The sequence below is a fragment of the Pungitius pungitius genome, chromosome 14 (genome assembly GCF_949316345.1).
Source record: "Pungitius pungitius chromosome 14, fPunPun2.1, whole genome shotgun sequence".
Taxonomy (NCBI): Eukaryota; Metazoa; Chordata; class Actinopteri; order Perciformes; family Gasterosteidae; genus Pungitius; species Pungitius pungitius.
The window spans coordinates 15449507-15464266 of record NC_084913.1 but is presented as its reverse complement, the minus strand read 5'-3'; the positions used below and the strand labels follow the sequence as shown (position 1 = coordinate 15464266).

General features: G+C 41.3%; 1 protein-coding gene across 2 annotated transcripts; it reads right to left on the bottom strand.

The window, feature by feature from the left end:
- Positions 1-230: 230 nt before the first annotated feature.
- mocs1 (molybdenum cofactor synthesis 1) lies at positions 231-9880 on the bottom strand. Of its 2 annotated transcripts, none has more exons than XM_037485706.2 (11): positions 9587-9880; positions 8656-8767; positions 7979-8146; positions 6619-6783; positions 6239-6300; positions 5381-5492; positions 4500-4609; positions 4255-4365; positions 4071-4191; positions 3947-3994; positions 231-3658 (listed from the first exon to the last, which is right to left on the bottom strand). In XM_037485706.2, the coding sequence occupies exons 1-11, from the start codon at positions 9797-9799 to the stop codon at positions 2631-2633; spliced, it is 2250 nt and encodes a 749-aa protein (XP_037341603.2). In that variant the 5' UTR covers positions 9800-9880; the 3' UTR covers positions 231-2630. The 2 variants fall into 2 exon arrangements, with proteins under 2 accessions (XP_037341603.2, XP_037341604.2); XM_037485707.2 differs by having other exon boundaries at positions 3518-3658; positions 3932-3994; positions 9587-9878.
- Positions 9881-14760: the final 4880 nt, after the last annotated feature.

The following is a 14760-nucleotide window of genomic DNA, read 5'->3' as shown; positions in this document are numbered from 1 at the left end:
GATTGGAGGGCTCGAGGAGTCAACACTAAATGTTTGTGGTATTGGAAGTATGATTAGTGTGTGTTGGGTATCAGATGATAATGGTTATACCCTATATGATTTGTTTTGTTTTGTTCTTTCAGCCTAATCATGGCGTCCTTCACTTGAATTGACCCCTCTCTGGTCCGCATGTTGAGGTTCATTTTCTGAATCAGCTCTTGATCTGCTTCATTTGTCCTGGAATTACAAGGACACAGGACACACCTCAGCATCAAGCAGTGTGGCTAACAAGTGTTTTGTCAATTACACAGTTAGTCAGAAGTTTTCTTTTCAGCAACAACATATATACACTTGGATAAGGTATCTTAAGAGGGAGCTTTTGCGCACGCACAAAGATCTCATTAGGCGAGGACTGTCATGTTCTTTATCCCGAGACATACATCAGACCGTCATGAGACTCAGAGTGGTCAGACATCTTATCTCAGCTGACACGTCACACACAGATCGTATTGTACTGACAGTCTTGTCTGGTTTTGTCTGAACCCCCTTCTGATTATGACGTGACATTATTGCACATTTTCCAACAGGGTCGACCTTTTCAACCAAAGGTAGACCGCTTCAGTTTGGATCAGTTTTATGAAGAGGCAAAGTTAAGTTCACATACCACTGAAATAGTTGAGATAAACATGGGGCTGGAGTGAGTCACATGTCTGACAGAGACAAACAACCATTTACACTCACACGCAGGTGGAGATAAGAGAGGCTACAATGGATGCAAGTTATCTAAACCCTTCCTCTGCTGCCAGTAAGGCAACGTCAACCACGGATGAGGAAAGCAGCTTCATGATTCATTTCCACTGCAGCCAGAGGATCACTCACTGCCTTGAGATCATACAAAGGCACAGTTGCACTATGATTAAGACGGCACCACCTGTGGAGACCCAGATGGACTTGATCCTCTCTAATGACAGTAACCAACAGCGTCACATCAGCAGCCACAGACAGCCCAGGAACTCTTGCAGATGCAATGAATGCAGACAGAGAAGCATCATACTTTTCTTCTTCAGCAGAGCGTCTCATTTTTCTTCTCCAATAGAGCAAAATCATACAGGTGGAGATCAGCAACACTTGAGACTTTTCAGATGATGATATAACAAAATTTAAAAAGAAACAATACTAACACAAACTCCAGTTATGGTTGTTATATTTAGACCTGAGGAGACGAACATCAAGGTTTCACATGACTCACTTTACGACCCGTCAGCGCTTCTTAGTTCTTTTGGTCCCTTTGAGAGAGGCAGCGTCTGCTGGGGATCCTCATTGCACATGCCTTATAGGGTTAGGTTCCTCATCCCTATGGTTTCTCTTTTTTTTTCACATTGGAGGAGTTTTTTTCCCTGTGCTTATGTGAGGGTTTCAGGACAGAGGCGGTTGTGTGCAGATAAAGCCCTTTGTTATTTTGGCCTATACAAAATACAATGAATTGAATGTCAATTTCAGCACTTACCCGTGGCTGTCAATCATTGTCCATCACACTGAATCCAACTTAATCAAGCTTTTACACATTACATTGTATCAATTTACATATTTCCTCATCACACACACACACGCGCACCTAACAAGTTAAAGTGATCCAGAATAAAAGATGCTGTTTAACCAGACGACACAGAAAGGACGCTTTCCAATAAGGAAACGCTTTAAGGTCACAAATTGGGGCCTAAAGTTATCTTCCAAGCGAGAGAGGCCTGCAAGGCAGAGATAGTGTGGCAGGGGTTGTGACTGTTTACAGTTCTTTCTTAAAAAGATGTTTGATAGAAGAACAGAACCAACGTGGTATCTACTGGATTCCCAGCAGCACAACAAAAAACAAATCCTCAAGGCTCAAGGCAAATCATAAATACTGGCCTCACTAAGTGTTTGACAGATGGTTGATCCAATAACCTGCCATGTGTTTATTCGTTTTGTGGCCAATAGGACATTTGATTGATTGATTGATTTGAGCCACGTGTGAGGAACGTTTTCACATAAATAATGAGAGCGTGGCAAGGAAGGTAACTGGATGTGAACACTGAACTCTGGTATTGGCTACAATACAAAAATAGAAATATTCAGGACTCGGAGAGGAGTACTTCTTTAGGGTTACTTGTGTAATCAGCCTCTCTATGGATGCTGGCCACTTTAAGGCAACAGAAGTTACCTTATGGTCATTCTAGAGTACAAATAAGTCTTCCTGTGTACATGAAGAATGAAAACAAAATCTCAAATGAAATTCAGTAAAGGCATAACTTGAAATGGCATTCATCTTCCACCAGTTATCTGTGGACAGACATTTAGTCCTGCTCACCTGTTTATAGGCCATGAGGCCTGTCCCCTGGCCCTGTGCAGAGGGCAGAGGGCAGTGGAGAGACGCAATCGTAGAAAAGAAACTTGGTTTCTGTGGGGGTTACATCTTTGAAAATTTGGTAAATGCTGTTAGAGAAGACCGAGGAGGAGAAACCCTACATGTGACACCAGGATTCTGAGGCTCGTTGAACAATGACACAATTCCACTGGGGGAAGAAGTTTGAAAAAACGATTTTGATCAATTAGTGTTGTTCTCCTCGGTTGGTATTGTTACCCCAGGGCACAATAGAGTCTGGGAGGGGGGGGAATCAGGAAGGACGATGAAAGTTCCTCTTCCCGCCTGTCTTACTGACCAGTTTCACGTCTGTGATGATGATGTCATGGCTCACTGCCTTGCACATGTCGTAGATGGTCAGCGCGGCAACGGAGGCGGCTGTCAGAGCCTCCATCTCGACCCCCGTCCGGCCGGTGCAGCGACACGTCGCCGTCACGACCGCAGCATTCTGTGGCTCGACGAGATCAAAGGTGACCGAGGTGTGGTCCAGTGGGAGCGCGTGGCACAGCGGGATGAGGGCGGAGGTCTGCTTGGCGGCCATGATGCCAGACAGCTGCGCCGTGGCCAAGGCGTCGCCCTTGGCCAGCTGGTGGTCCCGGAGCAACCGGAAGGCGGTGTGGCCCAGGAGGACGGTCGCGCTAGCCGAGGCCGTCCTCCGCGTGGGGGCTTTACCGCAGACGTCCACCATGGTGGCTCGGCCCTCGCCGTCCACGTGAGTAAGTTGAGCTTCGGCAGAGTCGTCGGGGCTCGAGCGTGTCCGGCTGCTCGGTCCGAGTTCACCGCCGGGATCTCCACAGCTCCGACTGTGACACAGTCTGACATCGTGCTGTTTGACATCTCTGTTGGCATTCAGTAGTTGTGTGCAGAAAACCGGCGCTCCTGGGGTCCTGAGGGGGTGTTTGGTCAGAGCGTAAGGACCCCCGGCTTCTGGGTACCTGAGGCTCAAGGTGTTTGTGCGTGCCGTCCCAGTGTGAGCGCCGATGAGATCCACACCACTGACTAACCCAGGGTAGTGAGGGGGGGCTACACAGTTATCATTGATGACATGTGACCTCATTGAGGGCGTCGAGGAGCAAACACGGGCAGCCTGTGTAGAAGCAGTGAAGTCCCGAAGGCACAAGAAACCCTCTCTGTGGGGGGCTCGGCCGCCGCCTGAGCACAAATGCTGAGGGGGGGCGGCTGAAGAGAAGAACATGAACTTCGGAAGGAGGGGAACGGTGGGGAAAGCCTTCCGGCTGTCTCGCAACTGCACCGGAGACAAAGGCCTTTGGGAAGAGGTGCCTGCCAAGGGAGCAAATTAAATTCAATTTGAAAATGCCTGATTAAGTTTCTAGCTGTTATGAATGAAATGGTAAATGGACTCGGCTCGTTTCTAGTCTTCGGACAACTCAAAGCATTTCATCACTACCTGTCATCATTCAGCCATTCGTTCACTGACGAGAGGAGCTACCATACACAATGCCACGTACCTAACCCTCACACAACATTCAGCTACACTCAACAGATGACAGTAGGATAAACGCTATGATCAGGTCATGAGAGATGTGTACGTACAGCCATGTCACCCACCAATGTGGATCATAGGCCTGTTCTTCATCTTCGAGATATTGAACATGCCTAAGGAGATAAAGAAGGAAGAGATCACATTGCGGTAGAAGAAGTGGTGCCGTGTACAAGCTGAACCCAGGTCTACCTGCATGCTGTTTCTTCTTGTTGCCCACAGCGGCTCCGATGATTTGCAGGAGCTCTTCGTCCGAGGCCCCGGAGCGCAACACATCTCTCAGAGACACCTCGGAGTTCCCAAACAAACACACCTGAGAAGAACGATAGAGGGGGTGAGAACAACAATGGACAGAGGACATGCATGCTCGGTTTACCTTGAGGCTGCCATCTGCTGTGATACGCAGGCGGTTGCAGGAGCCACAGAAATGTTCGGACATTGAGGTGATGAAGCCCACCTGCCCTTTGAAGCCCGGCACTTTAAACATCTGTTAAGAGACAGAGATGAGAGTCAAACCCCAACGCTCACTTTCTTTGTCCACAAGCTTGATTGATTACGTCAATGTTGACTTTAGTCCATGTGTGGTATCACTGGAGAAATAAAGTGTCGTGAGACACGGACCTTTGCAGTTTGGCATTTAGTTTGAAGGGTTTCCAGGTCGGGCCACTTCTGCCTGATGAGGTCCAGCATCTCCTGGTAACTCACCATCTTCTTAAAGTTCCACTTGTTGCCTGCAGGGAAGAGAGAGGGCAGTTTGGGTAACGCAAGCTACGACTATTCAACACGCAGGAACCTGGTGTTTCATATTCAAATCCTCCCATTACTTGTTGTCAAACTAAACAACATCGGTCACCAGAAACATGTTATACTTCTACAAAACACGTATTGTTTATGAATACCAATTTATATGTATATATATATACTCTTTTTTATATACAACTAGATTAACTTTAAAGTTACCTGAACACTGTAAATTTAATATTTGGCCTATTTAAAAGCTGCTCTAGTTTTATTATTTTTATTATTATTTGTCTTATAGGCAGAATTGATCATTTTTAACAGGACGTTCTCTGATAAAAATAACAAATCAAAACAAATCTCATAGTTACTAAAAGAAGGTGCTGCAGTAGAGCAAGTCAGTCACCAAAGAACACAATGGCATTCTGGGTAGTATCCCACTATGACGAAACAGTTCTGTTACAGCTGGTTAAACACATTTTTAGTTGCAAACGTTCCTTTATGGAAACCTGCTTCAGCTTCTGTAACGGAGTCATGGTTGGTAGTTTTTCCTTCTTCCAGTTCTCACTTCTCATTTTCTTGGAAACAGATATCCGGAGTACAGACCTGTGATCTGTGCAATAGATCTAAGATCTCTTAAATTATTGAGCAATCCTAAAAGATTTCCGTTTTAATTTTCACTTTTAAAGTGTTTTTGAATGTCTAAACAGTGTCTACATGCTGTTTATTGCAACAAGACTCGCATGCAGTAAGGGAGCACTCACCATCGAAGGGCATGTATTCGATGAAGCGCACTTCCAGAGGCTTCTTCTCCGTCAGCGCCACAAAGTCCAGCAGCTCATCCTCATTGAGGCCTCGCATGACCACGCAGTTCACCTGAAGGGGGACAGCAGGGCACAACGGCCGTAAGCACGCCGCTACGACTCAGCTGGAAGGATCACAAGCTCGTGGACTAAATCACACAACAGCTGGACGTTTTAGCAACAACATGGACACCGGCTCAAGTAAGAGGACTTACTGGAGGTGCATTCATCAGTCTGTGATTGCCTAACACGCCTGCAGCTGTTAACAGACTTTGCTGGAATACACCTGACAGACATTGAATGGCAGCTCGCCTCAGAACCTCTTAGCCAACATGCTATCATCTGAAGTGAGACCATTACACGCATTACAACGGTCAAAAGGCAAACAATGCTTTTGAGCAAACATTGGATGGAGTAACTGGTCCCAGGAAGCAGCTACTTGATTAAGTGTCAGCCCGTTCGGTTAGAAAGCAGTGCTGCTTCTGCACAAAGAGGAAGTAACAAACAGCCATATGCATTAATATTCCAACCATTGAAACTATGATATGGATTATGGAGAGGTTGGTTAATCCATATACTCAACATGGACACTAACAGACACTAACGCTCTTGATCACGTCAGATATCCATCCGTTTTGTACAAATGTTTAAAAAAACCAAACAATAAAATGTATCAAATGTACTTCTCACTTCCTTTTTCTGTGTAATATGGCTTTTGCTAAACAAAAAAATCCCTGAAGGAATTCCCAGAAAACCCTCAGCACTAACAAAAAACAATACTTCCGTATTACTTTTTTTTTTTAAGTTGAGATCAAATACCTTCACAGGGTTGAATCCCATTTCGATGGCCTTATCGATGCCCTCCATCACCTTGTGGAACCCTGTAAGAAGGGGTTGTAAATTGAAGATGAAATGATTTATCTTTTGCATTTAACACATCAGACATACATTTACATTCATTTTATTTATTAGTTATTCTGTGCAACCAATTCAAATACACGGTAGAGATGGTGGTGAATGTAGGAATTTGGACCGGTTCAGTCCAAACACACAATTTGCCAGTGTCGTCTCCACTCCACACATGTTCAGATGTGGCTCTTTGGTGATCTAGTGGCACTAACCCACAACAAGCACCACCACATTGATGTAGTCCCTCCACTGTCCTGCATCTGATATAGTAGGTCAAATTCTCATAATACCTTTCCGCCTGACAATGAACTCAAACTTAGCAGGGACCAGCGAATCCAGGCTGATGTTAATCAGGTCAAGGCCGGCTTCTTTCAGCTTAGGTAAAAGCCTGGCCAAGTTCATGCCGTTGGTTGTCACTGCAATGGTCTTCAGGCCCTCCAACTTCCTCAGTTCCTCTGCATAAGGAGAGAGACGACATGGGACACAGAAGAGTAAGAAGGGAGGGAGACAGGTGCAACAGAAGACACACACACAGTCAAAATTAAACACATTAATCTGACATTGACATAAATTATTTTTTAGTTAACCCAATTTTGTTTACTTCCGGTGTGCGTTGACCCCTGGCACAAAACCTCTGCGTTAGAGAGCGAGGCCGTGGTTGAAGATGAAAACAGGCACAACATACTGTGCAGAGGGATTTCTCCACGCGTCAAACAGAATGGGAGGGGGGGTGGCAAACAGACCACTGTCTGTGTCCCTAAATGACAGTGGTGGCTGATCCATAGGGGCAAATGGGGCGTGGCCCGACCACGAACGACAGAGAAAAAGATTAAAAATTAATTCTACAAATAGTCAATATTTGTGTTTTTGAAACGTGGATTCATATAAATAAACTTCATATAAATATATATTTAAATTGTAATATATTAATCCTTTAATATAATATATTTATAATAGTTACGATATGGTAGTTATATCATTTTCTGAATATTGTTTATATATATATATTGAATAAGATGTCCTTATGTTAAAATATTTATTTATTTAATATTTAAGTGTTTGATACCTCTTTTTGTTTACTGAAACTGATTGGCTGGCCCTACCAAAAAATCTGGCTTTTGTGTAAAGCTCATTAGCAACATGTTAAGTTTTACATAACCCATCCCATTAAGGTAATTTTAATGTTAATGTTAAACAGTAATGAAACTCTTGAATACATTCTTTCTAACAATGTTCATTTTGACTGTTTCCACTTGATGCAAATCATTTTCTCTGAGGAACTCCAGCCAGGTCACAGTGGTGTTCACATGACACAGAAACAATGGCAGCTCTTCACAGGTGGCCTGTGATGCTGCATCTACTAAAACATCACGCATTGGTGACACTGCTTTGCTGTCCTGGTGCACTTAATGCTTCAACATGGGATCACACTTGACCAATTGTGAGAGGACGAAACGGTAGGTCAACAAATCAGGATGTAAAATCGAGTCATCTGACTGAGCACATAACGGTGGAGTAACTAATCATTTTGTGTGTGTCAGAATCTAAAGCCATGCATGGAAAACTCCTCCTCCAACAACAAACAACATTTTAGGAGTAGTGGTCTACAAACGCTTTAAGCTGAGACAAAATCTTCCACCAGTTGCTTACTGAGGATCTCCACTACGTCAGGTTTGATGAGCGGCTCCCCTCCAGTGAGGCGGATCTTCTCCACCCCCTCATGGACAAAGAGGCGAGCCAGGGTCAGTACTTCCGAGGTGGTCAGCAGTTGGCTGCGGGGCGTCAGCTTCACCCCCTCGTCTGGCATGCAGTACTGACCTGATCATGAGTGGAAGGGTTCACAGATTTCACATCAGTCTGCACCAGATCGAACAATACGCTGGAGGGTGATTAAAGAGCTATTTTTTCCTTCACATGTCCTCAGGTGTCCTCGTTATGTTACTCATCATCTACTATCATCTCGATTGTTGTATTTGAGACGCTGTGGTAGCATGCAACCTTTCCTGGGCTTCCAGCATATTTTGTGCCCCGGACCTACTTAGATTTCAAAGCTCTCAATATTTTCATACACAAGTATTGAATAGGGGAAACTGAACGCTTGTTAGTGCTAAATCCGGTGTAATTCTTTTCGAATGCATAAAATGATCCTATGCAACAAGCACATGGAACCATAATTATACCAATGCTATTTCAGCTTTGTTAGCCACATGAGGGAAACTCAAGTCTCCCAGGTGGCCGTAGTATTTACAGAGGGCAGCTGTTATTACTGTTGTTGCTTCAGCTGGATAATCAGTCCTTCATGTGGCACAGTGGGAGCCTCTACTCACAGCGGAGGTTGCATTTCTCTGTCAGGGAGATGCGCAGGTAGCTGTGCCTCCGCCCAAAGCTGTCAGTCAAAAACGCTGAAAAGGGAAGAATGCTGTCATCTCTCGGCCTCTCCTGGAGAAAGAAACGACAGGTCAACGGAGTCATTAAACTCATCGCTCACAGATAAGCAGCAAATAATAATGGGAATTCTACTGTGTCCACCAGTTACTATCCATGTGTAATCATACACCGTGGTAATTTATTCGCTGTGACGTCACTGCTAGACTGCTATTTGTTGGTTCTTTTTGCTCCCAATGAATGGAAGTTGACCGTTTTGGGACGCAGAGCAGTGACGCCACATACGGTTCTGGTTGCAACAATGACCTGTCAATCACAGTAAGCCTCGCTCTAAATCATACCCTTCTTTTATAGTCTATTTGACTGTAAATTGACCATAATTTACTATACGAACATTGTGCCGCTAAATTTCTTTATGAAGACAACAGTAATTCAAAGCGAATAGTTTAAATTCCATGTTGTTCTATGCAAAAGATCACTTTAAAGTCATAATTCACAGGGATGAGGCCCCTCAGGTGCACTGAGGCACCTGAACTTTGACCTTAGACCGTCTTTTCTGCCCTCTTGGGACGACGGGTGCGTTGAGAACACACCTGGGTTACTCACACGCGTCACAGTACACAGCATCTCATTTAACGTTAGCTGGTGTATAAAACAAAAAACATGGACTCATTCTACAAGACCATTGCAACGCTAAGCACGGTGGTAAAGTTAACGTTACTAGTTGTTAATTCGGCCCGTCACTGGACGAAGGTCGTGGCTAACGTTACATAACAATCTGATACAACGTGTTATCTAACATAACTTAAACATTAACTCAGACCAGCAAATAACTATGACGTTAACTAATAAAGCCATATAACGTGAACTTACAGTTACTACTCTGGACCCGGTTTTCAGTGATGACGCAAAGTTGGCACCAGATGAAGTCGAGTCTCCAAGTTCAGCCTCATTTTCCTCGTACGTAGCACCGTAACAACGTCGTCCAATGTTTCCGTTCACGCGCTGACCGAAGAGTTTTCCCAAATGTGGTAAACAGGTCCGTCTCCCGAACAGGCGGCAGCACATGCTCGCGTGCGTCGCCATGTCTGCTTTTAAACGCACTGAAGTGCTCTCGCGCTGCGCTCAGCAGTCAAGTGCCAGTCAAGCAGGGGAAGGATTTTAAGGATGTGTTCACGGCAGCCAATCGTGCCAACATACGACACACGCGCCGGTGCACGCTGGGTAGTGTAGTCCATGGTAAGTGAAAATAAAAGCGAAATAAAACTCACGTTGAGAGTTTGCCACAATAAAGATCTTGATATTTATTCTGATCTCTAAAAAGTAAGATATTTGTCGTGTTAATTCTACACTTATTGTGTAAATAATCCAGCGCGTAATAAATACACATCACAGACACACCAAACCGCAAAATATCAACGTTAAAGATGAGTTTGACCGATATCATTGCCGCTTTTATTTTTACGATATAGATATTGTTATAACATCAATGTGTGGAATTCTTTTGGCCAAGATAAATGTGTAGTGAGTGATCTGATACCCTGACAGTCCTGCTTAACAAACATGATCAAAGAAGAATAGAACAGTATACACACGGACAAGACGGTGTTTTTGTATGAGGTTTAAACATTTTCTGATGAACATGTGCATTACTCCGATAGACCACCTGAGATATAATGTAAATATCTGTAGTGTTTCAGAATCTGAAGCCTTTAATTGCCTCATGCGTTACGGACTTGGTGAATTGGTGCAATATAAAATAGAATGAAACAAGCAAACATTTACAAATTTGATTTAAGTTTAGAAATAAGTAAACATATTCAGAGGTATCATTTAAACTATTATTCGATAAGTTGTCACAGGGTAATTTTATTCTTCTTCAGGGTAATTATCGATCTACTGTCACTGATTGGTTTCTAAGTCACACTAGAACTTTGGATACTTGGTTGCCTTTTTTTTCTCCAAAACTCACTCACTTTTACCTTTGCATTTACCGATGAACAAAGCAGTTCAGAGTCTGACCACCAGGTCACATGATAACGACTAAACTATATCCACACAACAAAACAAACTTTTTTACTTATGCATCATGATTGTTTTTTTTCTTCCACATCTGTTTTTCATGAGCTGGTAAGTATATTTGTATGTTTGTATGTGTGTGTTTCAATGTCCCAGGGTCAGGTTCACTGCCTAAGTTGTTGGATTCTCTACTCCAGCCTTTTCTCATTTATTTTCTCATTGTTAAACTTTTTTTTTAAATCTGCCCTCTGCCTTCTCAACTCTTCTTCTGCCTTTAGATTTAACGCTGACCAGTTTGTATTGTAACAATCGAAAATTGGGCCAGTAACATGCATGAGCCAATCCCCAAAACTAATACTCTTAAATGCAATGTGCAAGGCCTTAATCATATCTACCTATTTGACAATCCTGTGCATGGCTCATGCCGGTTCAAAGTTCAAAGTGCAATGTAGTGCATCACAATTAAATGCATAGAGCTTGAAACAATGTGTACTGTGTTAGGGCAGATAACTGAAAGGGAAAAAAGGTAATTTGGTGTCTATGCGCTAGACAACCAATATTTTGTATTTTATAGAAGCAATCCAACAAAAAAGCTCCTGTCCATATGTTTGCAATGTGTAGTGTCTCCACTAGAGAGCGGTACCATCTTAATTCTCTCTTTTATTTTCTTTTAGACAAAAGGGAAGCCTAGAAGTGAAACATAAAGCCTTGATATTGGGGTAATTGGACAAACTCTCATGATCAACATATCCCATACAAATAAAGACAGAAAATGAAGTGGAACATAAAGGAGCAGGGTATTAAGGTGGTTGTTCTGCTGTAACATGACTAGAGATTCCCGCCCAAATTCGTAAAAAATAACCAACCAAAAATCGACTCGACAGACACTCGTTCACCTTGGTTTGAATTATTTTTTTAATTGCTTGTATTCTACACAAAAAAGTCTGCCGATGAGGAGGATTCTGATTCACTCTCCTTTTTTCACATGATCTCACAAGCTCATGTAGTTATCGATTTCATTTGTCATGATGGCCTCTTTCACAAAAAAGCTATGAAATCCCTGCGCGAAAGATGCGCGGGAGGGTAAGGATCCAAATGCAATTTAGAGCCTTGTGAAAACTATTAAACACCCGGCACATGGATAGTGTATTGAGGTGTGAGGAGTACATTAGCACAACAAGTGTCAACCAAAGAGCTTTGGAGCAGGAGACTGCTCCCTCTTTTAATGTTCTTCACCACTACACTTTCAATGCCACGTGGACCCTTTGCCACTGTCATTTTATTTTTATTGATTTTCTGCTTACCAACATCCTTCCCAGCAAACCAAGCAAAAAGGGTTGTAGTCTGCGGGCCTGTTTGTCCCCTTGAATGAATGGAATTGCTGTGGTAATTATCCTGACATGAAACAGCAATTAAACAGAAGTATTTAATGCCAGCACAGATTGTACAAGAGATTACACAAATAATGTTAGTGTTTCTTCATTGACATCTAAATGTTAGTGTGTCTTTGTGTACATTTAAACGTAGTGTCTTTTTGTGGACATCTACATGTTAGTGTGTCTTTTTGTGGACATCCAAATGTAGTGTGTCTTTATGGACATCTAAATATTAGTGTGTCTATGTGTACATCTAAATATTAATGTGTCTAAGTGTACATCTAGATGTTAGTGTGTCTTTATGGACATTTAAATATTAGTGCGTCTATGTGTACATCTAGATGTTAGTGTCTTTTTGTGGACATCTACATTTTAATGTGTCTTATTAGACATCAAAATGTTAGTGTCTTTTTTGTGTGCATCTACATGTTAGTGTGTCTGATTGGACATCTAAATGTTAGTGTCTCTTTTTGTGCATCTAAATATTAGTGCGTCTACGTGTACATCTAAATTTTAGTGTGTCTTATTGGACATCTAAATGTTAGTGTGTCTTCATTGACATCTAAATATTAGTTTGTCTATGTGTACATCTAGATGTTAGTGTCTTTTTGTGGACATCTAAATATTAGTGTGTCTACGTGTACATCTAAATGTTAGTGTGTCTTTATGGACATCTACATGTTAGTGTGTCTTGTTGTGCATCTAAATATTAATGTGTCTAAGTGTACATCTAGATGTTAGTGTGTCTTTATGGACATTTAAATATTAGTGCGTCTATGTGTACATCTAGATGTTAGTGTCTTTTTGTGGACATCTACATTTTAATGTGTCTTATTAGACATCAAAATGTTAGTGTCTTTTTTGTGTGCATCTACATGTTAGTGTGTCTGATTGGACATCTAAATGTTAGTGTCTCTTTTTGTGCATCTAAATATTAGTGCGTCTACGTGTACATCTAAATTTTAGTGTGTCTTATTGGACATCTAAATGTTAGTGTGTCTTCATTGACATCTAAATATTAGTTTGTCTATGTGTACATCTAGATGTTAGTGTCTTTTTGTGGACATCTAAATATTAGTGTGTCTACGTGTACATCTAAATGTTAGTGTGTCTTTATGGACATCTACATGTTAGTGTGTCTTGTTGTGCATCTAAATATTAATGTGTCTAAGTGTACATCTAGATGTTAGTGTGTCTTTATGGACATTTAAATATTAGTGCGTCTATGTGTACATCTAGATGTTAGTGTCTTTTTGTGGACATCTACATTTTAATGTGTCTTATTAGACATCAAAATGTTAGTGTCTTTTTTGTGTGCATCTAAATATTAGTGCGTCTAAGTGTACATATACATGTTAGTGTGTCTTTATGGACATCTAAATGTTAGTGCGTCTATGTGTACATTTGAATGTTACTGTCATATTGTGGACATCTACATGTTAGTGCGTCTACGTGGACATCTAAATGTTAGTGTCTTTTTGGACATCTACACGTTAGTGTGTCTAATTGGACATATAAATGTTATCGTCACTTTCTGTACATCTAAATATTAGTGTGTTTTATTGTGCATCTACATGTTAGTGTGTCTTTTTGGACATCTACATGTTAATGTGTCTAATTGGAGATATAAAAGGTAATGTCTCTTTTTGTGCATCTAAATATTAGTGCGTTTATGTGTACATCTAAATGTTAGTGTCTTTTTGTGGACATCTACATTTTAGTGTGTCTTATTGTGCATCTACATGTTAGTGTGTTTTTTTGGACATCTACATGTTAGTGCGTCTATGTGTACATCTAAATATTAATGTGTCTATGTGTACATATAAATGTTAGTGTCTTTTTGTGCATCTAAATATTAGTGCGTCTATGTGTACATCTAAATATTAGTGTGTCTATGTGTACATCTAGATGTTAGTGTCTTTTTGTGGACATCTACATGTTAGTGTGTCTAATTGGACATATAAATGTTAGTGTCTCTTTTTGTGCATCTAAATATTAGTGCGAATGCAACGACTTGCTGGACCTGACGGCCTGACATTATGGGGTGCCGTTTGTAAAATGTTGCACGTTCTAAAATCCTGCGCAGTTTTCGTACATTTAGCGTTACATTTAGATTAAGATTTAACATTTAGATTTAACATTTAGATTTATATTTAACATTTGTATATAACATTTAACATTTAGATTTATATTTAACATTTACATTTAGATTTAGCATTTACATTTAGATTTAACATTTATATATAACATTTAACATTTACATTTAACATTTATTATTTACCAACTTTGTGTTACTGCCAAACATCGTACTTGGAAAAGTTGTTGCATGTATTTACATGATTTTGTCAAAAAGTTAATAACTCCATTTAGTGTTGCAAATGAATCTGATCTTGACATTGGATAATGACTCCAACACTTTCGTACAATTGAGTCTGTAAAGGTCTAATCAACTTTTTCCAGTGTTATTTTAACTCTGCACTTCAACATTTTTTCCCAAAATTAACTCTAAGAATTTTTCATGGTGTTTTTTGCTTTTGTATTTGGACCAATGACCATGAGTTTGAGATACCACAGCTATAATCATTTGTGTAATTACATGAAGAGATTGGAGATTTATTGCTGCACAATGCCTAGGCGTTCACGTTAATGTCC